The sequence below is a fragment of the Balaenoptera ricei genome, chromosome 15 (genome assembly GCF_028023285.1).
Source record: "Balaenoptera ricei isolate mBalRic1 chromosome 15, mBalRic1.hap2, whole genome shotgun sequence".
NCBI classification, from domain to species: domain Eukaryota; kingdom Metazoa; phylum Chordata; class Mammalia; order Artiodactyla; family Balaenopteridae; genus Balaenoptera; species Balaenoptera ricei.
In genome coordinates this window covers 36807581-36835254 of record NC_082653.1, presented here as the reverse complement: position 1 = coordinate 36835254, position 27674 = coordinate 36807581, and the positions used below count along the sequence as shown (strand labels likewise).

Sequence of the window (27674 nt, the reverse complement as noted above, 5' to 3'; positions counted from 1 at the left end):
CTCAACAGACTGGGGTGGATTATGCTACCAAGTTCACTCCTGCACCTCTTTAAAACTTGCATTTGTTTTTTTCTTTTACTATATATATATTTTTTTTTCTTTTTTTTTTTTTCCTGACTGGTTGTTTTCTGAACAAAAGCCATTTCAGCTTTGAATGGACATGGTTGTGGCTTTCTGGCTAGATCTGTAATTCTGAGTGGACACTGAGGTCACAGAAAGAAAGGATGCAAGAGAAAATAACCAGGACTCCTGCGCCAGGCATTTGCTTTCCTCAAGCCCAGTTCCTCCCTCCTGGGAAAGGAGGAAATGCAATCAAGAAAGGAAATTCAAGGAAGTTATCAAGCCAACTGATGAACAGTGACATAATGGCTATCTTGAAAATAATATTTTTTTCATTTTTGTCAGTCTCAAATACTTCAGAGAAGTCTATGAATAAACAAAACACAGAGTTAAGAGGAGCCTGGAATATACTCACAGATGCTAATGTCATTCTTCTATGACCTTCCACAGAGGCTAACAAGTCAATAGGTGGGATTTAAATGGGATTGTAATCAATAAAATACTAGAGTGGCTTTTTGGCAGCTTCCTTAGTGTAGTAACTTAAGATATGAAAAGAACTGGCTACATCATACAGCTTTCATCTGTCTTTGTCTCTTGGGAAGAAAATCTATCTCATTTGAGTTGCCTCTGTTCACTCATTTCTGTTCTTTTATTTCTTTTATTGCTACACAGGTCATCTATATAAAAATATTTAAACGGATGCCATCTTAATGGTGAGGCAGATCATTAGGCCAGTGAATATCTCCTTCAGATGTGTGGTTTTTAAACTGAGCATCTCGAATCTCCTGGGGTTTGGGCAGAAGTGCCTGCAGAGAATGGGATAGAGCAGGAGAATAAACAGGAGTAGGGCAGCCATCACCAGCTACAATGCAGGCTCCACTCATTCAACCAAAATAGTGCTTCTAAAGGTTCTTCCTACACATTGACCAATCCAGTGAGACACTGTGAGATGAAACAAACACAAATAAAAGGATGCTATGTCAAGGACAGTCTGAAAACCACTGCTATGGATGCAAATTGCTAACTTCTAAATAGCTGACATTGCATTTTTTGAGCAAGGCCTAATGGAGGGCTCCACGTGGGAGTCTGGAGTGGTGCAAAGAACTGGGACACAGAAAATACAGTCCTACTCTCAACATTGTCACTTAGCTGCCTCTTCTATGACCTGAGAGTTGGGGCTAAATGGCTAAGTCCCTTGTAGACAGGAGATCCCGTGATTTTGAGGCTACCAGCCAGGACTTCAGGAATGGTAACAGCTAAGACAACATGTGACATGTTGGAAGGGATGATCCATGGGCACAGCCCTTCCATTTTTTTTTTTTTTTTTTTCCTCTCAATGCTCAGCTACTCTGACCTTACCCATCTTTCACTTTAGATTCTGTTAAGGCCATTTATTGAGAAGTACTTGTTTTAGTTTTGGTTCTTCTAAAAGTAGGCTTTGAGATAACCATTTGAGTGCAAGCAGCTTATTTGGGAGATAACCCAGGAACTAACAGTAGGGGAGTGCAGAAAAGCGAAGGGAAGAAAAGCCCGCAAATAAAGGGAACCTTATCAAGCAGGTTGCAGTTGTGGGAAACTGGGGCTCAATCATACGTGGGAACTCTGGGAGAATGTGAAGAACATATATCAGAAATGTCCCACACAAGGGGCAAGGAAGAGAGGTACTACCACCTAAGTGAAAATTACTCCTGGGGCCATGAAGTCCTGGGCACTTGTAGGCTTGCTGTGGTTGGGCTGAGAGAAAGTCTCAGAGATTTGCAGAAGATGCTGTTGACTGTGTTGGAACCATGTATGCCAAGGGATACAGGATCAGCACTGATGTTTGCTAGAACTGGTATCATCCCATTTTACGGATAAGGAACCTGAAGTTCAAGCAAGTCAAGTCACTTGCCTGAGGTTAACTGGCTTAACCATAACACAGTGCTAGTCTCTTTCCTTAATTACGGCACGTTTGATGTCTCAAGAATGCATAATACACAGTAATAAAAATAATCATTATTTTTTATAACTTCTACCTAGTAGAGGGAAATGGTGTTGGGAAAATAACGATTTTAAAAACTCTATTAGGAAAATTAAGTGATAAAGTAAATAGTAAGATTCCAGTGTAAATCTTTACATTTTAAACTATAATTATAATTCCATTTTAATAAAAATATAGATAAAATATTGATCGAGTCAGAAATGAACATTTGTGCACAGATATGACTCACCATATTTTTTCAGGTTTCATCACCAAATGAGTCTAATTTTTTATTAATTGCAATAAGTAAAATAAGCCTGTTAGCCAAGAGACAGCAGCATTCAGAAATGCCTCTGCCCAGTGCTCTGAATCTCACTTCCAGACTCATAAATAATTTGGCACAAATGCCAATTCTCATTTTTCATTAGTTCAGATCAACAAGGGTTCAATAGGCAACAATTAATACATGCAACCTTCTTATCATAAGCAACTTACTTAATTCTCCCAGAAATTCTCTCAGAATATTTTCAAAGATCAGAAAACTAGGAGGTGGAACTGGTCAAAGAGATTAAATGGCTTCCTAAGGTAAGGTAAACAGAGATGATGAATTGTTGATTTGTGACCAGTTTTAGTGGGATCTGCTGTTTTTATCTGCCTGGTGACTAGTCCTCCTTTTTCTAGGTACAGACCCCAGGTGAATTTCAGGGAACCACCCCTCTCCCACTGTCAGTCCACATGGTTCAGGTAGCTGACTCCTTTTTGGCTCGAGGGAGAGTCATGTGACCAAAGTCTGTCCAATTGGTACATTCCATCCTCCAGGCCACAATGATCCTAGTTCAGGAGTGGTCCTGGGTGGCTTAAGCCATGTTCTGGTTTCTGGTATTTCGATGGAACTGTGAGATTGGTAGGCCTGGAGCTGCTGGTGGCTTTCTTGTCACTTCAGGAGAGTCTGCCCAAGAATTACAGCCAGTGCAGAGAACATGATGGGAGATGACAGGTCTTGATGACATCATTTGAGCCCCTGGATGTAGTCATGCCTGAAGTCATTAACATCCTCACTTTTTGCTTATATGTACCTGTCAATTCCTTTCTGTGCTTCAGTCTGAGTTAAGTTTGTCATTTTTCAACTGAAGGAGTTCCACCTAATACTACAGGTTGCAAGTTTCCAAGTCCAGTGCTCTCTCTAGCACACTCTGGGTGCTTCTTGTTGTTGATAATAATGACACAGTATAATTCACTTGCATAAATATTTTAAAATAAAACAATATTAAAAATACAATAGGGTTATTTCTAGTATGCAAATCATTGTTAGCTTAGGTCTATTTGGAGCAAATATGCTTGCTATACCTGAACTTCTATTTGCTTTGCTTAAAAACAAATTGTTCTGCTATTATTAATTTTGAGTTCAACTATTAAACTATTAACTCATGGAGTACTGATCAAATACTAAAAGTTTTAGTTTCATCTTAATTGCAACAAAGCAGGGAAGCTTTTTTATACCACACTGTATAAAAATTTAAGAGGAAGAACTGCTGATAAAAAAGAAACGTAGCTTGAAACATCTGCTAAAATTATGATGTTATATTAATTCAATTGCTTAACAAATTCTCATGAACACCTGCTCTTCACAGAAGAATAAACATATGAACAAACTTAACTCTTTTCTTTCAGTTTGGCAGTTTAAGCATAATTTGGCCTTCTTTTACAGACAAAGCTGCTGAATCTAGAGGTCTGCAGCCTGTTACCTAAGGCACCAAAAACTATTTCATTTTCCATGCTAATTTTACTCAACGCCTTTCTTCTAAAGAGTTTAAATTATAAACAAAATAACTCTAAGAGACATGAGTCTTCAAACGGACATTCGTGGCCCTTTTGTTTGGAAGAGGCAGGAGTCATTGTGTAGCCCTGTGTTAAGCATAGTTAGGCCTACAGTGCAAACAACATGGTAAGGAAGAAACATTTGCTGACTTGGGGCCACAGCATTTTTCAGTGTGTGATTTTAAATTGTAAAAATAAACCTAACTCCCTTGAGAATAGTATCTTCTGCAGCAAGATTCCAACTCTGTGAAACCCAAACATGTGAACATTTGGCCTTAGACTGCACAGAAACCTTCTGATTATTTATAACCAATACATACATCCACAGAAACAGAAATTCTGGCGTGGAATGTGGGTAACGTCCTCATGACAGGGGGCCAACAGAGCATCACTGTTGGTCAGCTCTTCTGGGTTTTCACTTCACACTTCCAGCTGCTATGCCATCAGTCAGCTCACTTACGCTCAGCTTTAGCCATTAGGCTTTTAGCCACATTGAAAATTTTTCATTAATTTAAGATTACCTTTTATGTTAAAATTATACAAAATGCATATAAAAACTAAACATTAGCATAGGTCAATTTTGTGTATTGTTTATTTGTTTAACACCTACTTTAAAATATATTTCTTATATCAGATAGTATATGTATATTTATGCTATTATATATGGATTTTCTGTATGTATCTTATTCCCATGATTTTATATCAAATATAGGCAGTATGGAAGTGTCTTTCTCTGATAAATGAAACTGAGTTTGTGGTCAATTTAATTAATGCTTGGGCACATTTGAAGAACTAGTAAAAATGTAAGGTGCCACAGAAAAAATGATAATGTAATATTAAACTTCCCTACTTATTTTCTTATGTGTTTATTGATTAAAACATATTAACTAGTTGACTGAAAGTTAAAAACTGTGCTTTCTTGGAGAGCATCTTGGTATGAGATCTTAGGTAAGTCATTTGACCTCAAAGCTTTGGTTTGCTTCTTTGTAAAATGATAATGCACATTTTGAAAGTCACATGATAAGTGAGAGCTAATTTCCTTGCATATCAGTCATCATTGAAGCCATATAATAAATACTTTCTTAAATTGTACTTTGTTGCATATAAAAAGGAGTTCCTGTAAAGATCTTAAAGTCAAACATCAGATATTATAAACTGCAAAATCAAGTAAAAAATGATTTTCATCCTTGGAAAAAATATTTCAAACTTTTGATTACTAAAGAATTGAGGTCTAACTCAACAATTTCTTATTCCTACAAATAACGATTTCAAAATTGTTATCCTTTTGACTGTGAAACAACAATTGCTAGAATAAAACAATCTTCTCTAATCTTCTTTGTTCACATAAACAGAGCCAAAGCAGCAAACAAAATGACTTGGTGTGAGACATCTCAAGTTTATCTTCCTACTGGAGTTTTGGGGTTGAGAAATGAATACTGTGATTTTAAAAAATCACATCAATGCTGACAGAGAGGCTTCATGATCAATATCATATTAAGTTGTAGGAAAATAAATTAAGTTGCTATTTTTTAAATATACCTGAATTTTACATGTCTGCATGATTATGGAATTCACACCTAGTACAGCTCTAAGATGGAACTAAATACTCATGCAAATGTTAAGAGATATAGTCTTAATTTCCATTAGAATCAAAATCAGTTCTTCCAGGATGATAGAGTTTTACAATAACCTATTGTAGTATTTTCCTTTGTATCCTCTACTTTGTCCAAGTCATCAGAGTATGATATATGGGGGCATCATGCACTAGATGAAGCCTGGACCACCAGCAAGGTGGTATGAAGGGAGGAGAAAAGGGCAAAGTTTAGGTTCTGAAGTGCCTCATTGGTTTCACAAAAGCTTTCTGTTTTCCTGGTGTCATGGGCTAACTGTTTTTAGAAGTCTTGTCAGAATTGTTAAAACACTGTGTTAGTTATTTTTGGCGAAGTTTGGATTTCAGAAGGGAACTGTCAAGCTATCTATGAGAAATCTCCAAGGAGTTCTTCTGGTTTAATGAAAGGAGAAATCCCATCTCTGTGACACCAGGGAAGAAAGGGTATCAGATCTGAGGGGGCTGGAGGGGCAGGCCTGGCAAGGCCAACATGTACTGTTGGGTCAGTTGTTTCCTTTGACCTCGGCAACAGTAAGAATGATGACAACAACAAAGGCAGAGTGCCTGACAAAGAAACTAAGACTAAAACTAAAATATGTAAAATGATAAAACTAAAAACTAAAGTAATTCATCTATAAATTCCCAACTAATAACATGTAAGATAGAATTAGTGATAAGATTTTACTTTGATATTTAATAAATACTCTCATTTTGCATTTAGAGGATGGTTTTAAGATAACCATCTTATTAATGACCACAAGCTTGCCAGAGTTATTTGTTACTTATAAATTACTTGCATATTAACATGCAATTTATTTCTTAATAATTGGTTAATTGCACTTTATTTTCCTCCCTATGGAATAACTAGTCAATTTACAATAACATCAGTAATAACACACTAATATTCTCAGTGAAGGTATTTCAATCCAGATGACACTTGGTCTTAGTGGTAAAGGATGATCCAGTTTAGAGACCATGATGCCACATATAGTTGAAAACTCCTGGCAACTGAATTTTCATGATCTTATTTTGGCAAGTCATTTCTCCAGAATCAAAAATATAAATTTCTCAATAACTTTCAGGCATCTTAGTGCTGTCTTTCTGATACCAGTTTGTTTTTTTTTTTCCTACAAACACTAATTTTTTTTTTAACACAGAAGGCCAAAGTTTAAAATATCTTTTCAGGTAGAAAAATTCATCAGTAGTGTAAACTATAAACTACTATAAGATAAGGGTCTAATGGACTGAATATTCTCTTCAGTTTTAGAGATTTAGAAAAATCTATGGGTCATGTCAAAGAGCTAGAAACAGACCCAAAAGGGCAACCTTTAAGATAATGAATTTCCTGTCTGAAAAAAAGATGCATTCAGTCACTGGGAAAATTTAAAACAAAACAAATGATTAGACATTTAAAAAACAATGTTACACACACACACACACACGCACACACACACACACATATATATATATACATAACAACAACAAAAACATCACATACCAAACTCTAAAAAAATCTTCTGATTAAACCACCAGTGATTTAAGTCAGAAAGAAAAGCAGGCATATAAATGTGGGAAACCCTCCTGAATAATCCTTGATGTCCATGACTACCAAGGGTGGCCCACTCACAATTAGAACTCGAGCTTTGCTCTGGTGTGGGAAAAAGTGGACTGACCTTTTCTGGCAAGACTGTTGTTGGGTTCATACTTCTCAATCAACACTTGGACTTGCTCTTGCTTTAAAGGTGGGTAAAGAATTTCATTTAGCCTGGGATCTCGCTGCTTGAGGTTGATAAAATCCATCATCTGATCAACTGTAAGGTATGGTTTGCTTTTGGCACCACTAAAAACAATTAAAAACCAGGAAATTAGAAGGTTTTTCCACCAAGTCTCATTCATATATTTGCATTTAGCTATGTGGAAACAAACTCCTGCCATACCTGGCAAGAGCATGCTATACTGGAATTCCTATCTTGCCCTAAAAACATTGTGTTGTTCCATCACAAACTTTTGCAATCACTGCCACCAAATCCCAATGCCCCTGAACTATACCAAATGCATAAGAAAACCACAATAGGGAAATACTGTATCTTGTGTGTGAAGATGCACCACTCTAAATGGAACACAGATTATGGGTTGTTTTTTGATTATGATGCTAAACTTCTGGTTTAGTCATCAAATTCTCATATCCCGCTTAATCATCTAAAGATGTATTTATTTCTCATTACTAAAAATACCCAATATGTTTGGGCACATTTTTCTTTTCAATAAAATTATGTTTCAGCAAGAGTCTATAACTCTGCAATATAGTGTGATTCAAACTTCCCATTTCAATCCTGTTGACAACCCAAAGACAAGTTCAATAGTACAGATATTGCAGATGTTCAATCAATATTCGATGGCAATGAACATGACAAAGTGAGTACATCTGATATTCTCAGCAGCACTGTTTGCTTGTTTTTCATATGAAGAAATCTTTATTTAGTCTGTCAGTTTTGGATTGATCTGTCATCACATAGATTTCAGTATATCAAGAAAGGTATCGATAAATTGCTACTTCCCCATATTTGCCTTGGTGTTTTGATTTGTTTTTCTTTTTTTTTCATTCATTTTTTAAAAAGTAACGCCTATATGATTTCTAACATAAAAGCAAATAATTTTCAGCTGAGAAGGTTCTTAGTAATTCAAACTTCTCATTTCATTAATGTGATGCAAAGAGGTAATATGACGGGTTCCCAGGTCAGCATTCTTTCTACAACAGTCTATCTCCACAAAGTAAGCCTAGATACTCCTCTGTTCTAGCCATAATCTTCAAACCACACAGAGCCCCCTGAGGATTCTAAAACAGAGACACCCTGCAACAAATCATAGCCAACTTCACTCATTAAAAGTGGTGGTTGAGGGCTTCCCTGGTAGCGCAGTGGTTAAGAATCCACCTGCCAATGCAGGGGACACGGGTTCGATCCCACATGCCCGGGAAGATCCCACATGCCATGGAACAAGCCCGTGTGCTACAAATACTGAGCCTGTGCTCTAGAGCCCACAAGTCACAACTACTGAGCCTGCGTGCCACAGCTACTGAAGCCCGCGCGCCTAGAGCCTGTGCTCCGCAACAACAGAAGCCACCACAATGAGAAGCCCGCGCACCTCAACGAAGAGTAGCCACTGCTCCGCAACTAGAGAAAGCCCGCGCAGAGCAACGAAGACCCAACGCAGGCAAAAATAAAAACAAATAAATAAATTAATAAAAAAAAAAGTGGTTGAACCTCAAGGGTAGGAATGTGTGATTGTCTCCATCAAATTACACAGAATCACTGCTATTATTCATCGTGTACAAACAGGTTCTGCCATCTCCCTCTACTGCTCAAAATCCTGCCCTAGCTAGCACCCTGAGTACCATCGCCAAGGCAGAACAAAACGAGTTAAAATGTGTTCCCTTACAATTCGGAAAAGATGTTATCAATTTCAGGTCGAGGACAAAGGTTGTTCAGGAAAACTCTGTACACTTCTGGAGTGAAATCTTCTTGAGGTATCGAATCATTCTGGGGAATAAAACAAGAGGGTCAGTAAATGGTCTTTTTCTTTGTTATCTTTCATCCTCCCAGTTTTGTCTCTCTCTCTCTCTCTCTCTCTCTCTTCCCTCTCTCCCTCCTTCCTTCCTCTTTTCTTTCTTTTATTGGGTTGGCCAAAAAGTTCATTTGGGGTTTTTCCATAAGATCAATAGGAGGTCAGGGTGAACATTCAGAAAACATCTATGAGGCCAGTGGTGGAGTTCACTTGGACACTGACTTTGAGGTATCAAAAGCCTTATTTTCTGTTTTTTCATTATATTTTAAGCTTAAGAGTTTTCTCCTTCTAAAGGGATGTTAAGGCAATTTCTGAAGTACATTCAATAAATAAGATTAGACCTAGTGAAAACAGGGTCTGTTCAGCAGATTTTTTTTTTTTTAGGTTGCTGTTTTTGGTGACTTCAATCTCATTTTTAATTGTGATAAAATATACAGAAGATAAATATAGTATTTCACCATTTTTAAGTGTACAAATCAGTGGCATGAAGCACATTCACATTGTCTATGTGCTGTTTAGCAGACTTTTGAATGAATGTATTTTTTTTTTAAAGTAAAGAACCTGGAGAAAGACATTTTCAAAATGAAAAGATAAAATCCCAATTTTGTGTCTTTTTTTCAAACAACGTTCTTTCTGGTTTAAGTAATCTGGTAAGTTGCAAAACAGTTTTCATAAGTAGGACATCAGTCATTATTTCTCACTGATTCCTCTTGGTCCTATTGTTTGGAAAGCAAGTCATTGATATAAAAAGTGACTTCTATGACTTATTTTTCTGTTTAGTCGGGCTGCCATGGAAACCGGAAGCATGTATTCAAGCCTTTGTTAACAGGAAGAACATTCTTCATGCCGTTTTTCCTTTTTCAGGTATGTGTTTATATGATTATTTTTATTTTCAAGTCCTTAAAACAAAGAAAACACCCTTCCTTTTACCGTATTCTTATTTTTGGAAATGTACCTTTACAGAAATATCTAAAAATTATTGTCTGAATTATGGTCTGAGACTACACTGCTTGCTAACAGATAAGAAAACTTAGCTCACCACTTGGCAAACAGCAGGAGTCTCATATTTGAGAAATGAACGAATAAAATAATATTTTCTTTACTAAATCGATTTATAGAGCAGAAAAAAAAATCCATTTTGCAAAACAGCATTTTGAGACAACCAAACAACACATGTATCATTTATATATAGCAAGATGCATTACACCATTAAGTTCAGTTACCTGGACACCAACTTTGAAATCATGAGCACAAGTGGCCAATTCCTAGAACAATGGGAAATTCCCATAAATTGTTTCATGGTGTTTTGTCACTCAAAAGATGGGGACAAGTATAACCTATAAACAGGTTTCCAAAATTCCGTTTAATTTATTGATACAAAATGAAAGAAAACCTTTTGGCTGGACAATGCACACTTTTTTTAGTGCCACCCTCTCTCGGAGTTAGACACCCACGTCTCTTTTAAGTAGTTTTTAAAATAGCCAGAAATGAGCCTCTCTATCCTACTCTTTGGCCGAGAGATACAGGGAAGAGAGATTTAAAAACAAATCTCAAGGAAATACTCAGTGGCTCTGTTGGCCAACTCAAGCATCAGACTTTATTGGATTTGATGAACTCCAAATTTGTTCTCCCAGTCTCCTTACTGTATAGTTACTATTTAGAGCTCACTCTACCTCCCCCTCCCCCCAGCATACAAATAAACAGATTTTTGTCTAAGGATATCAATCATTGTTTTCCTTTTCTTACTGACTTCTTTTTTTTCTCCCTTCTTGTCTTAGCTTAAAATCTCTTCCTCTTAGACCAGGTTTTGTCTTCCATTCTGTGCTACCATCACACCACACTTATCTCATATTTCAGTACTTATTTAACTGTTTTGTGCTCCCAATTGTACAGTTCTCTGTATTACTTGCTAACCTGCAGATCAACACAAGCTAGGACTTGTGTGTTGCTTGTTAACTGCTAAATTTGTAACATATAGCAGGTCCACAATAAATATTTACTAAATGAATGAGTGTAATTTATGACAAAAGTGGAAGTTGACAGCAAGTATGCTTCCCACAGAACATCAGATTCAACTAAAGCCATTTGCATAATATTCCATAAACATAATTTCATAGAGCAATATGCTTTTCTAAAACTCTAACCATGTTTACTTACCAGCTATGAATTAGAACTTCCTATTAGAGAGGACACATTGATGAAATAAGCTGAGTAAGTACAGTATTATATTACCAGTTGGATGTTAGCACATAGAAAATGGACAACATTTCAATACAGCTTCATTTTTGTCTTGCCCAGCTTGACTGATGAGGATACCCTTTAGGGTCAGTGGGTGAAAATGGGAGAAAATATATTTTGGAGAAATAAGTTAAAATGAGCACCACTGAAAACTCAAGTGAAAGAGTATGGGGGAGATAATTAGGGAAAAGCTACAGGCAATTACCAATTCTGAATATTTTAAATAAGGCTGAAATTCACAAAGGTCATTCACCTATTTTCTTTTCCTGGACCTCATGATTTGGTGAAGTGGATAGAATAGATTCATTGCCCTGTTTAAGCAGGAGGAAACTTAAAGTCCGATACTCTTAAGATTGTACCCAAAGTTCAAACACTCTTCTGTGAACCCTTCCTTACCAAACCAGGTAGAGATGACACATTCTTTTTTTGTGTCCAAAATCCAACTTTATATACTTTCCTTAGAGCATCCATCACACAATTTTTCCTTTATTTTTTATATTTCTGATGATCTACTAGACTGTGTTTTTGAGCAAAGTGACTATCTCTTATTTAATTCCTTTGTGTCCCAAGAATGATGTCCGGCATATAATATGCACCTAATCAATGTCTGTTGGGTGAACCCGGGTATGGGACAAGACCTTAGGTCTTCGGTCTCCTAGTCCAGGACTTGGTTCACCACATCATGGCTCGAATACAAAACAGATTGTCAGTGATTATTTGTTGCCATTGTTATCAAAACTTTTTGAGGGAGAATTAAGAGACCAATACAGTCAGAATCAGGCCCATTTATTCCAGAAACTACAAAGAATTTCCATACTTTAAAAATGTAGTTGCTTCAATTCCATGCTTGTATACAAAGAATCTCAAAAGAGAAAAGATTAAACAAAAAACTTGATGATAGTACTGGTGGCATTTACATTTCCAGATTCCAAAGACCAAGTTATGACATATCCACATGCCAAATTAAAAATAAAAAAAAGAGAAAGAACTCACATAAATGTGCATATAAAAAAATACTCAGAGGATAATAAGAATTGATATTTATTGAGCACTTACTGTATGTCAAGTATATAGTTCTATGAGCTTTATTTGAATGTTTTCAGTTAATCCCATGTCAACTCTATGAGGCTGGCATGGTCAGGGACCCCTTTTACAGATACATACACTGAAGAGATGGGAGGTTACAAAACTTGTCTAAGGCATCAAATTGATGGGGGGTGGGGGGCGGTTGCTATGTTTTGAAGTAAGGTCGCTTGATTCCTCAACTAACACTGTAATCCAGAAAACTAAATTGCATATCAGTTTTTGGATACTGTTTGTATTTTCTTTTTTATACATTTGTAGATTTAAAAAACAATTCTATAATAAGCAGGTATTTAACATTCAGAGACATTATTCAAAAACATATTAATTTAATTCAGTGGACTTTAATGAATAAGGAGTCCACATACAGATTTTATCTTGACAAATCAATGAATTATTTTCTGGTAAATTCAGGATTTCAACCTATTCTCAGTATTTTTTTTCTAAAGTTATAAATCAAAAGTTGAGACAGCCAGAGAGTACATGAAATAATTACAAGTAAACTACTGATAATGAACTGAATACATAATGTGGTTCTAAAATGGAATTGTGATATTAGTGATTTTAAGAATTACAGCTGAATGAATAACTATATTTCTGATTTACATTCTGGGTATAAGGCATAGGAGAAAAGCAACCTATTACAGTTATCCTGGGAGAAGTTCTTTTGTAAATTTTGTTCATAGTATTCTTTAGTAAAATTTATGGAATTATTTAAATCCAAAATAATCGCTGTTTTCTTTGGTATTACATGTATGTTGATAACTATAGTAAACTTTATTTTATAAAAAAAATATGGATTTATTCTTATCTTCTTCATTAAAAGGTCAGTGCTATGCCAAGACTATAATATGATTCCAAATGTCAGTGAGCTTTTTTTTCAAGTTAATAAAGCCTTAAATCAAAGGGAATTTGGTGCATACACACTATTTTCTGTTCTCAGAAAGTTTGTGAGTAAAGTAGTAGTTTTCTGAATATGGAAAAGTCTTCAAAGCTCTCACTGGAAAATACATTTGGATTATTAAAGAAGACAGTAATTGCTTTGTCTCTCTTTTTAGATATAGTACTACTTTTTAACAATTAAGGTAACTTTAGCAAGCATTTGAAATCTCTAAAGGAGTACCCTTTAAGGAATGTGTTATTTCAATGGATCATGTTGGTCAGGATACAAGTTCAAGTTCATTAATTATCCCTAACAATGTGCACAAAGATAATGTTTAAAAAAATCTCAACAGGATATCCACAGTATTTCTGGTAATGTATCTATTTACAGAACACAATTAAATCTAGTTTGAACAACCACTGGCTATATAAGGCTCCCAGATATGTACTACTGTCTACCATTTACGTAACGTTTTCTTCTGTGGAGTGTTTAAAACACCTCTTGTCAGTATATCTTTGCTAATTAGTGGATATTTTCTAGGGCCACTGTTCTGTAGATATGAAATTACAACAAGGATTTAAAATATAGTCAGTTCAATGAAACATTTATTTCCTAGCTCTGAAACTGACTTTGGTTTTTAGATCTTTTTACAGCATTGTAATTCTACGAGTCCTCCAACTAAAGTATACTTTACTGTGAATAATGAGCTTTCAAAACTTTATGATGGAGGTTGATTATAGTTTTTTTAAAATCTCCAATTTGTTTTCAAAAAATTGTCATAACATTTAATTTACTAAAGATAATTTTTTTTTCAATTTAAACATAACTCCTGTTATTTGAATCTCATTTTCCTTTAAAAATGTCTCCAGTTGACATTGGTTTGAAAGTGTTAACCTATAATAGACATAGTGGATTGTAAAAACTCAATTTGTATTTATCGACTGAATTGTCAGAATCCAATTGTTTAGAAAATTGCAATTTACAGAGAATTGATTGATGGATTTGATTTTCTATTCAGCTTCATTTTTTTATTACTTCTTTCCCTTAGCTAGTTTTATAGTAATAGGTTAACATTTTTGATCTTTTTTATTTTTCACAAGATGTTATCCAGTAAAGGTCAATTCAGGAGCAACTGCAGAGGAAAAAAATTCTTTGCATGTCTTTCTAAATTCGTGTCTCACTTTCTTTTCATGCTTAAATGCAATGGTCTTTTTTCAGTTACTCAAACCAGTAAATTTTTTCCAGCCTCAGGGTTTTGCACATATTGTTTTCTTTTTCTGGAATGAACTTCCCTTATTTTCAGTGGCAGTGCTCCATTCCTTTTGTTCATGGCATTCCCCCCCAATTTACACATGTCAGTCAAAGTGTTTGACTAGCGCCTCCAGAGATTATATGGTCCTTGAATCCTGGGACTGGGACTTCATTTTGCTCACTACCATATTCTCAGTGATGGAGGGCACATAGTAAGAGCTCAAGAGATATCTGTTGAGTCTGAATGGATAAAGAAGATGTGGTACATATATACATAATGGAATACTACTCAGCCATAAAAAAGAACAAAACAATGCCATCTGCAGCAACATGGATGGACTTAAGATTATCATACTAAGTGAAGTAAGTCAGAAATAGAAAAACAAGTACCATATGATATCACTTATATGTGGAATCTAAAATATGACACAAATGAACTTATGAAACAGAAACAGACTCAGAGACACAGAAAACAAACTTATGGTTACCAAAGGGGAAAGGTGGTGGGGGAGGGATGGACTGGGAGTTTGGAATTAGCAGATGCAAACTACAATATTATATATAGGATAAATAAGCAACAAGGTCCTACTGTATAGCACAGGGAACTATATTCAATATCCTGTGATAAACCATAATGGAAAAAAATATGAAAAAGTGTGTATATATATACACATATATATACATATATATATAACTGAACCACTTTGCTATACAACAGAAATTAAGACATTGTGAATCAACTGTATTTCAATTAAAAAAAGAAAAAAAAATAGGTCAAATAAAAAAAAAAATATTTGTTGAGTCAAGGACAAGACCTTAACAGTTATATCTTTCCTGCTCTAAAGCATCAAACGAAAGAGCAATAATAAACAAGTTTGATCATTTTCTTTTGCTTTATTAAAGTGAAGGTTAAATGTTTGGGGGCCTTTCCACAGCTCTGCCCAGTGTTTGCAACATCAGCAGCTTTTTCCACAGATAGCAAGAAACTGATAGCGGAGAGTGACTTTTTTTTTTTTTCTTTTCTGTTACCGACAAAAGTCGTTAATAAACTTCACTTTTCTGAAAAATATTCACAAGAATTGGCTGATGTAACTGATGCAACAGCTCTCAATACTTTTCATAACTTAACCATACATTTAAGAATGGCTTCTCAACTTCATTCAGTGCAACTTCAACGTTGCCAGCATGTTTCAAGAGACTCAAAGTTTCTTCTTTAGGTATAAGTGTTATTCTTGCTTACTTGTTGCTTAGATACTGGGATAAAAATAATTCATAATAGAAAGGAGTGTTCTGCATATAGCACAAGAAAAAGGTTTTATGAAACAGACCCAGCTATCCCAGAAACAATGGTAATTAGAGCCAGGTATGTAGAAATGCATTGAAATGAAGGCGAATTACTTTATTTTAAGTTGTCAATGTATATTAAGTGCCTCGAATGTATTGGGAGAAAAAAAAAAAAAAAGCATCTTACAAGCTTATCCTCTCATCTACTTGACTACCATAGGAGCAAAGTAGGCAATTTTCAAACTGATCCTGTACTCCTCTTGCAAAAGCCTTTTGAGAACAACCCTGCAATGTACATAAATATATTTATTTATAAAATGTACTACCATTCTAATTGCTTATTAACTTATAAATATTAGACCTAGACATTTAAAAAGGGGGATAAGATGAAATTAATATTTTAAAATACTCCTAATCATAATCTATAATCATTAGCTAGTATCTCAAGGGACATCAAGAAAGGATTTATAATTACTAAGAAGCTTAAATTCTTAGTAACGTTAATATATTTTGACCAGTACTTTTTTTGTATTAATTGGTTTTTTTTCTTTTTTTTTCAATTTGCAAAGGGTCTTTCTAATTGAAAATGTTGGAGTTATGGGAGTGAAAGAAACTAATACAGTGACCCCGTATATTGTACATATTAACAAATAAGTCCTATGGACTTCTTAGTTTTAAAAATGTTCGGATAATATTGGAGCAAGATATATTTTAGTATGATTATTCAGGGCTATTTAGCAGTGCTAGTTTTAGGAAGGCAACATGCTCACCCGTGAAGATGGAAGACTACAAGCCTCTAAAGCAGTTTCAACTCGCTTCCGGTCTGCTGAGAACAAGCGGTATATGCTGTGAAGTGAAAGCACACCACGTGAGAGATGCTTAAAAGGCATTTGGATCACACTTGTAGATGACGCCAGCTGAAACATTCCATTCAGTCAAACCTCCTTATAATTCATCTTTAGAGAATTAAAAGATACTTATTGTTCTAGCATCAGCATATGTGTTCTGGAAGATCTATGTGTGTGCTTTTTAAAATTAAAGTGCCTAAAATAAAATCGATATTTTGAGACAATGGCGATGACCCAGTTAAAAAACATTGCACTAAATAGCCTCTGGTATTGTATTAAGCACTAAAATCAACATCCTTGACAACCCTGTCTCCTTGCTGCTACTCATGCTCTAAAGGTGTACGTTGCTAATATTATTAATAATAAACAATTAATTAATAGTGTTAATTATTATTAATAATGTAACATTTTTATGAGCAGAAGCCCACTGGTAGCTAGTAAGTCAAAGGTTAAAGGCTTTTGACTGAACATGGTCTAGAGATGTGCTTTTGTTGGCCAGTAATTTGGTTTTAAAAAATATAACTTAAGTACTGAACAATTTAATATAACAATTTGGATTTATGGGTTCTATTGAAACATTAGAAAATCTAGCGTCCAGAGCCCACCAGTCCCACAGGGAATATGGTGGAGTTGAGTTGTCCTTGTCTCCTTGAGACAGGGTTTCACTCTTCAGTTTTCCTTCCTGTTCCTGGCCTGCTTCATCATGCATGTTCCCTGCCTGGCTTCTGTTGACATTTGAGTTTGCAACCCCTGCTTCAAGGCTAGTGTCATCTTGGAAGAAAGAGGCATTGTGGTTGCCCAATTTCCATTCCTAGAATAGATCTGAGTCTCAGATGGTCTTCTGGGTTTAACAGCAAGGGTCCCCCATCCCCTCCACCCCCTTCCTGCTTTGGTGTTTCTTGAGAATGATGACACAGGAAGGGGGGAGGCCCAGGAAATCTCTATGAGAAAACCAGCTGCACTGATGTGCATATGGAGTGTGTGGGAGAACAGGGTTACCACACATTTCCATGCTCCTACTTGGACCAAAACAGAGCCATGGCACGGATTCACATCTTTGAGGAAAAAAAAAAAAAAAAAAAGAATAATGGGAAATGCTCATGAAGCTTACTTTTTGAGAGGAATGCGTCCTTCTGGAGTGACTTGCAGCTTAAGTTTAGTATAGCTGTTGGAGAAGCAGAAAACAAGTGTTTAGTTTTTTTAAAAGCTTTTTATTGAAGAATAAAATGCATAGAAAAGGGCTCCTGCATATGTACAGTTTGCTGAATTTTCACCAATTGTCCAAGTTTCTGCAATCAGCACCCAGGTCAAGAAAAAGAATATTATCACCTTAGTAGCATCCCAGAAGCCCCTGTCATGCCCCCTTCCAGAGTCTATCCCCAAAGTGGGAACCATTATCCTGACTTTAAACAACTCAGATTATTTTTGCACTTTACATAATGGAATCACATTCTTTTGTGTCTGGCTTCTTTCACTCAGTATTATGTTTTTGAGATCCATCCATATTTTTGCTTTTCACTGTAGATCTTTCACTCTCGTTGCTGTATGGTATTCTATTGTGTGAATATACAACTGCATTTTTCTCTTCCACTGCTTCTGAACATGTGGATAGAGAGAAGGGGCAGGAGAGCTTACAAACTCTGCTGATGGGTGTGTAAACTAGGACCATCAGCCGCTCATGCTATGGCACAACAATCCCATACCTAGGTGTAGATGCAACAGAAATGCTTACAGTGTGTTCACCAAAAGGCATGTTCTAGAATGTCCATAGCAGCTATTCATAGGGAGATGCCTATTTGAAATGGACATTTGCAGTAGATATTATTAGCCAACTAGATGTTTTACGAGCTATAACATGCTATGTTTCATGCAAGTGGACATTTGCAATAGATATTATTAGCCAACTAGATGTTTTACGAGCTATAACATGCTATGTTAAGATAAAACATCTTATCTATCTCTGTGTCACCTTCCACCAACATTGTGTGGCACAACAGATGTTCCAGAAATGTCTGTTAGATGAAGAATGGTAAGATCAAAGACAATTTTTAAAAATGAGGAATAAAGGAAGAGGGGAAGGGGGAGACACATAGGAAGGGTCTTGAAGGTGACAAAGTAAGGAGATGAGATGATGACATGAAAGAGCATTTAAGTGAAGACCTGTGAGTACTGACTAACAGTAAAAGGATTTCATAGGAGAGTATGAAAGAAATGTGGTCTGGAGTCTTTGGTCTGGAATGATGGGTATGTCTTACAGAAGAAGAGAGAAGAAAGTTATTAAATAAAATAGAGGGTCACCTAGTAATGTTTCCGCTTGTGGTTTTCATTTCAAGGCTTCCCAAAGTCCTGGATACCCACTGTTTCCAAACAGAACACAACCAGCTTTCCTAGCTGCTCATCTGGCAGAAATCATTATTTTCCTTGGTCAAATAAATTTCAGAAAGACTGTAATTTGAGAGCGACTGGGTAATCCTGATTTGCTTTCTTTCCTTTTCCTTTTCATTCTGCTCTTTCCTCTACATCCTCTTTCTCTTTTCTTACTAACAGTTGCTGTGATTGTCTATAAGGACAGGAATCAGGACATCAGCCTATTGATTTAAGTAGCACCTATCAGAGATCTTAGACTCTAGAGAATTGAGTCCCATATGTTGTTCATTATCTTCCTCAGATTAATAATTGATACAACACAGACAGATGTAGGGCTGAAGACTCCCTGAGATGACAAATTTTTGGTTCTGAGTACAGCTGCCAGGATTTAGAAGTATCTGCTTACTGTGTGTCAAAGGCATTGACATTCAGGCGAGCTCAGTGTAACCCGGATGTGTGGCTCAGAGGAAAGAACGATCTTTCTTGGAAGTCTTCCAGTTTGAAACGGTGGACATATCAGTTCTCTAACAAGTCCCAGAGGGAAATTTATGTTTATCAATGTGAGAAGCCAGTGCAGCATAAACAAAAGACTCACAAAGGAGAAAGGAAACTGACTCAGATGAAGCAGCACCCTTAGCAATAAAATTAGAGCTACTTACGCTTTTTGCAGAAATGCATCCCTGGACATGTTTTGGGCCAGCAGGTTTGTTGCCAGACTGAAAACTTCATTTGTCCATTCCTGAAAAATGTAAATCACACTTGCATTAGCTTAACTACTGTACAGTCATTAGACGCATGTTTTTAGCTAGGCTACTAGGAAGACAAATTAGTTCAATTTGTATGCCTAAGGGTTTTTTTTTTTTTCCCGTTTTTATCCTGTAAAAATAACATAATTAAACTCAAATCCCTGAGCGATTACTCCTTTCCTAAGGAAATATTCTTTACCCATAAACAAAATTGTATCTGCTTTTTAAAATCCCTACAGATAGAGACCTGGTATGTTGCCTTTAATAATCAAGTATATTTTATTCCTTTCCTTGCATTATAAACAGATAAAGAGTTTAAAATATAGTCAATTATCTTTTCAACATACCTGCAAATAAGATCTTCCTATTTTACTACTCAAGTCAAAGCAGCTATACCAGGAACTCTTTAAATGTTAATTACAGTTCTAGAAATTCTCTAAACTAGTTGCAGTCACAATGTCATACAATATCCAGTACTGTCTCTCCCCTGCCCCCCACCCCAGAGCTGAGTTCATTCCTTACTGCTGACCTAATCTCAATCCCTACCTCACACCATTCACCACTGATCTCTCTGGGCTTCAAGAAAATGGGAAAGAACAAATCTACAAAAAACAGTTGAAGTTCCATTGTGGGTGATGATTTTGAACACACAATTAACGTTCCGGGCTGAAAAAAAATAAGAGAAGATGACATAAGAGCTAAGTAATGTAATCATCTAATGTTGTAGTTGACTTGGCTCCCTCCTCAATGAAATCATGTTTTTTTAGTTCAACAGCTTTTCCACCTAGGTTTGTTATTTCTACTATAGCTTTGTTGGTCTTTTGTGTTTTGCCTCCTGATTTAAGGCCCTGATAATATGCCGTCATGTAATACTGTAACATTTGAGGTAGAACTTGGGGTAGAGAGTGATGGGAGAGGGAAGAGGGCACTCTAAGCAGTGTTTTTTGTTTGTTTAGGTGTTTGTTTTACCTTAAAATATTGAATTTATTTTAAAAATCAGCACAGTAAAAACTCACACAAATTAAAGACCTTTACTTTCCCTTGAAGTCTTTTAAATTCTGAGGTTATATAAAATTAAGCAGGAAAACATTCACATTAAATGCAAATCAATTTTGCACAAATAAGTGTGATCAAGCAGCTTACATTATCACCTGAAATACTTGGACTTTAGAGAAAAATCCCAGATGACAACACTCTATGTGCTATAAGAAGATTTACATTATTCTGTGGGGTATGTTTTAGCGGCAGGACTTAGTGGGAATGGGGAGTAGCCTAAAAGGAATTGGAAGAAAGAGGGGAAGTTGCAACAAAAAACAGTAGAGCTGGGGTGAGAGTATGGAGAGCATTTAATGTCTGTTCAGTTTTCTGGAGAGAATTTGGCAAAAAAATATAATATCACTGAAGGCCTTTCTTTTAGGGTGAAGGTAAGGAGAGCCAAGGCTAGACGGTAGGTTAAGGAGGTTATCTGGCAGCCAAATGCAGGGTGGATTTGAGGCTGAGAAACCAGACGGGGGAACTCAATTAGGAAGCTGTCACCGTCCAGGTGAGACGTAGTGAGGCCTTGGATGCTATGGACTGTTGGTGGAGGGCTTGGGGAAGATAGCACAGAAGAGCTGTCAGTGAAACAAACTTGATGTACACACAGAAAAGCTTTGGAATAACTTTATAACAGATTTAAAATAAAATGTCCTCAAATTAGATTATTTTAAACTAAGAGTAATAACTACTGGCACTGATTTTCAAAATATGTTTCTGGTATAATATTTTCCAGGCTAGAGGTCGAACTTTAGACTTTTCCGGCTCCATATGGCAACCTTATGCTTTGGTAAACGTATTTATAATTGGGGGCAAGGTACCATTTTGTATGTTTACTGGGGCCCAATTCCACAACAGAAATAGATACAGAGAAGGTATTATGAAGAGCCGGGGAGATTTAATTGGGTCTGACCTTTTAGGTTGAAAGATAAGACCTCTATTACATCTAGTCCAGCAGAAATATAATGTGAACTACACATATAATTTTAAATTTCCAGTAGCCACTTTAAAAAAAAGTAGAAATCAACAGGTGAAACAAATTTAATAATATATTTTATTTAATCCAATATTTCAACATTGTAATATTATTAGTCATGTAATCAACATAAAAATTATTGAGCTATTGTATAATTCTTTTTATGTGCTTAGTCTTTGAAATGAGGTGTGCGTTTTGCACTGACAGCCCGTCTTAATTTGCACTGGCAGCCTTTCAAGTGCTCAACAGCCACACATAGCTGGGAGCTGTGGCTGCAGCATTGGTCAGTGCAGGTCTTCTAGATCCCTTGTTCTTTCTATGGGTCCTTTATAAAGCCAGCTGAAGGACTGCATCATCACCACCTTCACTGCACAGCCACAGCTGTTTCAGAAAGTAAGGCACAATTTATTTTACCACATTCTCAGAATGTGAGCATCTACATTTCCAAGTGTGAATCCATGGACTTCCTGCAGCCTTTTGAGATACGCAGAAAATCTGACCCAGGCTGAATCAAAATTCAGGGTCTAAAGCAGTAACCAAAGCAACTTGAGAAATAACTCAATCCTTGGTGGGGTACTGGTCTCAGTCTATATTACACTGAGCTAAAACAGCATGTGTCTTACTTTGAGCTCCCCAGAAGCAGACCCTGAGACAAGGATTTATGAGAAATGGGTTTATTACAAAGTGTTCCCTGGCAATATTATAAGGGAGTGAGTAGGACTGGGAAGCGAAGAAGGCAGAAAGTTGAGATACCAAACAAACTCCGCAGATGGTAATTTTGGCTTAATCTTTCCCTGTGTAGATCACTCCTGAAACCTGAGTTTTCTGATGAGCAGAAAAGGAGCTGGAGTATGGTGATTCCTGTGTCTGTTAGTCTTGGGTCAGGGCTTGCTGGTGGGGATGGAAATCCCCAGGTACTTCCTGCTTTCCTTGATAGTAGGCAAAGGGGGTTCCAGCATCCAGAGGGTGCAGACAACAAAGAGACATGGGTGCTGGCTGTTGGAAGTGAAAGCCCATCCCCATCGAGGTGTTGTATAGGAAAATGGTGAATGAATTGGAGGGGATATGGGAAGAGCACTGTTAGAATCAGAAGGATAACAAATTTCAGGACTTTTGGGGACCAGAAGTAGTTACATTGTGTAAATAGGGGATGTGCAACCAAAGTGTTGGAGAAATTGGTTCACATACATTCTAGAGCAGGGCTTCTCAAACTTTCATGTGCATACAAATCACTGGAGGTCTTGTTAAAATGCAGATGCTGATGCAGATGCTGGGGAGGGGGTGGCAGAGAATCTGTATCCCAAGTGAGGGCTATGTCAGATGATGCTATGAGTAGCAAGAGGACTTACAGCATTGACGGAAAGCTTGATAGAAATGTAGGACTTTAAGCTCCACACCAGATCTCTGACTCAAAATCTGCATTTTTTCCAAGAAACCTTTATATATTTTATGCATGTTTAAGTGTACTGCTGGGCCAGGGGCAGAACTTTAAGCATTACTCTAATCTTTGTCTACTTGCTTCCCAAGCAAATAAATAAATATTTTGGTCATTTGTTTTAGAATAACCAAAAAGCCCTTACAGCTGTATTAAGAACAACATGGCTATGAGATGTGGCCAGGGCAGCTTAAAGCAGCCTCAGCCTCCGCTCATCATGAGATTATGACATATGCTTTGCTTCAGGGTAGACGGCTCCCAACCTGGCAGTGCTCTCATAAATCCAGCGCTGGGCCCTAGTTACTATGGCATTGGAAGGACAGCTTCTTATTTAATCTGGAGGATTTGTTTTTCTACTTTCAGAGGCAAAGTTCTGATGATTGCTACTAAGCTTGGTTCAGCCCCTGCTATTTAAACCTTGAAGCTTCTTAAGTGACATTTTCTGCCTTAGGATCGATCTCTTCTTGTGATAGGGATTACAGAGACCTGAACTAGAGAAAATGGATCTAAAGATCAACATCTGTGGGATTTCTTCTGGAGTTTAAATGCACGTGTTCATATCTTCCATCTGCAAGATGATTTCTGCAATTCCCTCACCCCGGCGTCATTACTGAGATCTCAATCTTGACACCATTAAGTTTTCCTAACATGTCACAAAGTTAATGTACTTTTATTTCTAAAGTTATTTAAGTTCTGTCATTCTTGCCACAGGATTTATGTGTTTGCTTAATACTACTAACAATTATTTTACAATTTTCAGTTACTCTCATAGGTATTGTTTGAGATTTTACTAGGTACTGAGCTAAATTCTTTGCATCCAACAACTTAATTAATTCTTACAGTAATTCTCTAGGAGGCAGGTACTGTTATTAGCCTCATTTTACAGATGAGGATTCAAAGTTTCAAAGCACTTATAAAATTTATTTATATCCTCAGAGTTAATAAGATCACAGTTTGGGGTTAGATCACTGGTTTCTTGGACTCCAAAACCTGTACTCTTAGATACTGTGCTTTCTGTCATTTTGTCCTAGAACATTTTAAGATGTCTGCTACATACAGTTCAAAAAGATAAAAAAGATAAATAAATCCACTTAACTATGCTGTGTTTAAAACACTGACTTAGCACTTACTATGGGCTACGCACTGTTCTAAGCATTTTGTAAGTAATTAACTTTTTAATACTCACAACAACCCTATGAGATGTACTCTGTTATTACCACCCCATTTTGACAAATGAGAGAACTGAGGCGCAGAGGCATGCAATGACTAGCATAAGGTCCCACAGCTGGTTAGAGGCACACCCGAGGTTTGAACTCAGGAAGTTTGCCTCTGGAGTCTGAACACCTTACCATTATGTTACAGTGATGAAACAAAGTGTGAAGTTCATAAAGTATACACCTTACCACTATGCTACGATGATGATGGTAGAGGAAAAATGATAAGATGGAGAGAGGGGTGAGGTCCGTCACAAAATGCAGCTCTAAAGTCTTAGAACTTTGATAGAGGAAGTCACAGATTCAACCTGAACGTGACTGAACTAATGTGAAGAGAGAGATTCAATAACTTGTAGATCTAGTTGCCCTAGATCCAAATACTAGTCATGAAGCTATTCAACAACCATTCATAATTCTGAGAACAGAGAGAAATTTCTCCTATCGGCAATTCACACCTCTTAACTTTTTGGCTCAACTTATGAACGCAAGGGGTATATAGACTAAGACAGAATCTTCTGGAAGAAATATCATTCTTGAAGCTATTTCTTTTTCCCATTGTTCTGATGCATGCTATGTTTAGTATTTTAATGTAGTTTTTAATCTTTCCTTTTTTCTAGCATTACGTATCTCTGTTACACCTGAAAATGCATAGAACAGTGTAACTAACACATATCCAAATTTAACAAATGTTACCAATTTGTGATATTTGCTTCGGTGCTTTTTAAAAATTATATACTTTTAAGACACTGCAGTGCAGACTCATTCTATGTTGTGTTTCTCCCTGATTCCATTCTTCTCACTTTCCCAGGAGCAAGTTCTATTTTGAAAAGCAGATATCAATACCTTATCTATTTTCATATGGATTCTGAGGACAGTGGTCTTTATCAGGGTTCAACAAACACCTGATGGCAAAATCCAGCCTGCCACCTGTTTTTCTAAATAAAGGTTTACTGGAACACAGCCATGCTCGTTCATTTATGTATTGTCTATGGCTGCTTTCATGCTATAGTGGCCCAGTAGAGTAGTTGCAACAGAGACTCCCAAGGGGCAAAGTATTTACTAGCTGGCCCTTTACAGAAAAAAGTTTGCCAGTCCCTGGTATGGACTCCTATATGTTTATTTAAAGTATTACATAAATCATATCATACTGTATGCATCCTTTGGCCAATGGCTATTTGCAATCAACATTAGGTCTTTAAAATGTGTCCTTGCTTCTCATGTAGATCTAGGTCATTAATTTTAACTACTAAATTATTCCACTATAAGAATGTATAACTAATTCATTCTTCTGTTGATGGACATATGTGGTTTTTTCCTTCAAAAATGTTTATTTGCACAAACCTATTTCTTGTTGCCTCAAGCCACATCCAGAAGTTTCTCTAGGGTGATTACCATGATGTATTCTTAGGATCCATGCATCTTCAGCAGTACTAGAGGCAGCTGCTTGCTCACCAAAGCGGTAAGGACACTCTGTGTTCCTTTTTGCAGTGTAGGAGAGCTTGTATTTTCCTACATTTTCAAAAACAACTTGCTATTATCAGCCTTTCAGAAAATATTTGCAAATCTGATGTATGCAGTGTGGGACCTTGGATTGGTCTTAATTGGCATCCCTGATTCACCTGCCTGGTTGAGCCTTGTTTTATATATGTCAGGGTTGTTCCACTTTTTCTTTTCCGCAAATTTCCTGTTTACATTCTTAACCCATTTTTTCTTTGGGTATTTGTGCTCATTGTCTTTAAAAAGGGGAGGGTTTTGTTTGCTTGTTTGAGGTTTGAGCTCAAGCACAAGGTGGTGGTCAGTCTTAGTCCTACTGACAGAAGCAAAATTACACATAGTAACTGTGTCTTTTAAATGTCACCCATGATCGTGGCATGCCAGGCACCCAGTCCACGGCTGTGACCTGACACCAAGCATCTAGAGTCACAGAGAAAAGGCAGAGTGTGAACTCTGTCCTCAGAAACATGTATTTGTTCAGTGAGTTCTTTGGGAAAATGAGAATATTCTAAAAGGAATACCAAATCTCTTTCTGTGTGTGTGTGTGTGTGTGTGTGTGTGTGTGTGTGTGTGTGTGTGTATATATATATATAATTATAATCTATAATTATATAAGCAATTATGAGTCAATGGTTACCCTAATGAAGTAAAAGGAGTGACAAATGACAATAATCTAAAAGCAGGTATTTCCAAAGTACCTGATTTGGAAGCCTCAATCTATTGTATTTTTTAAATAAAAGGTTCCTGGAATAAATAATAGTTTAAAACAGGGTATTTTAATATTTGTGAGACATATGAATGTCCTAACAATTTTTAATAGCTTTCCATTTATTTTTAATTTATTGGCAAACCCCTATTGCCGTCATTGATAATGGTGTCATTCCCATTACCTCTGCTCATCAGCAGGTAGCAGGTTGGGATTTGAGTAAGAAGGAACAATGCACAGCTCATTCAGGGTTGAGTTGCCTGGCTGAGCACGTTTCTCCCACCTGCTGGCAGGCATCAGAATTCATCTTGCCGTGCATTTGTCTTAATGGCACAGTAAAGAATCTTTTCATGGTGAAAGATGGTATATGAGCTGCAAAGACTTTCATTAAAAGCAGAAAAGACTGTCTGAGAAGTAACTGCGTTTACAGGTCTATGTAGAGCATTTAGAATTTTGGCAAAATTTCCGGCACAGTTCCTCTGTTTTGGGTGGTAGTGAAGATTTATATTTTATAGTCAAAACGTTGATCTCATATTCAAAGAGAAATGGTTGTCAAATACAATATAATTACCAAAACCAGGAAGCATATTACAACCCAATATTATCAGCACTGGGACACTAGAATCCATATTACTCATATAATGTAATATCAAGGAAAGGTGCATGTGATTCAAATGTCTTTAGGCTACAGTTGCCAAAAGCACAACTCAAACTAGCCTAGGAAATAGGAGAATTTGCCAAGGACACTGGGTATTTCCTGTAACTGAAGGAAAAATTTGACAAACTGCAGTTTGCAGAGCATCAGGAAACTGTGGTCTGGATACCAGGGAGAATTTCTTCATTGCTTTTTCACTGCTCTCTCTTCCTGATGTCATTACTTTTTTCCTGACTGACCAACTTCTTCCCCATGGCCACCAACTGCACCGAGTTGTCACATATGGCACCTCCTACCACCAGAGAGAGTCTGATTGATTTCTTCATATCCAGTATGAAAAATCCTGGGAAAGGTCTCTGATTGGTCTATCTCTAGAACAATCTATTTGAGTAAGAACCTAGCAGTGTCCATGAAAATCAAATCATTGTAACTGGAAGAGTATAGAAAA

At 36.6% G+C, this 27674-nt stretch overlaps 1 protein-coding gene across 5 annotated transcripts in view; it reads right to left on the bottom strand.

Moving 5' to 3' along the window:
• The window catches only part of PLCB1 (phospholipase C beta 1), a 690926-nt gene that overhangs the window by 181346 nt on the left and 481906 nt on the right, over nucleotides 1-27674 (bottom strand). For all 5 annotated transcript variants that reach the window (XM_059895827.1, XM_059895829.1, XM_059895828.1 and 2 more), the window contains 5 exons: nucleotides 19625-19704; nucleotides 17710-17763; nucleotides 16521-16596; nucleotides 8886-8986; nucleotides 7121-7287 (listed from right to left, as the gene is read on the bottom strand). In XM_059895827.1, the coding sequence (XP_059751810.1) occupies nucleotides 7121-7287; nucleotides 8886-8986; nucleotides 16521-16596; nucleotides 17710-17763; nucleotides 19625-19704 (478 nt within the window). The remainder of the gene's footprint in view (nucleotides 1-7120; nucleotides 7288-8885; nucleotides 8987-16520; nucleotides 16597-17709; nucleotides 17764-19624; nucleotides 19705-27674) is intronic.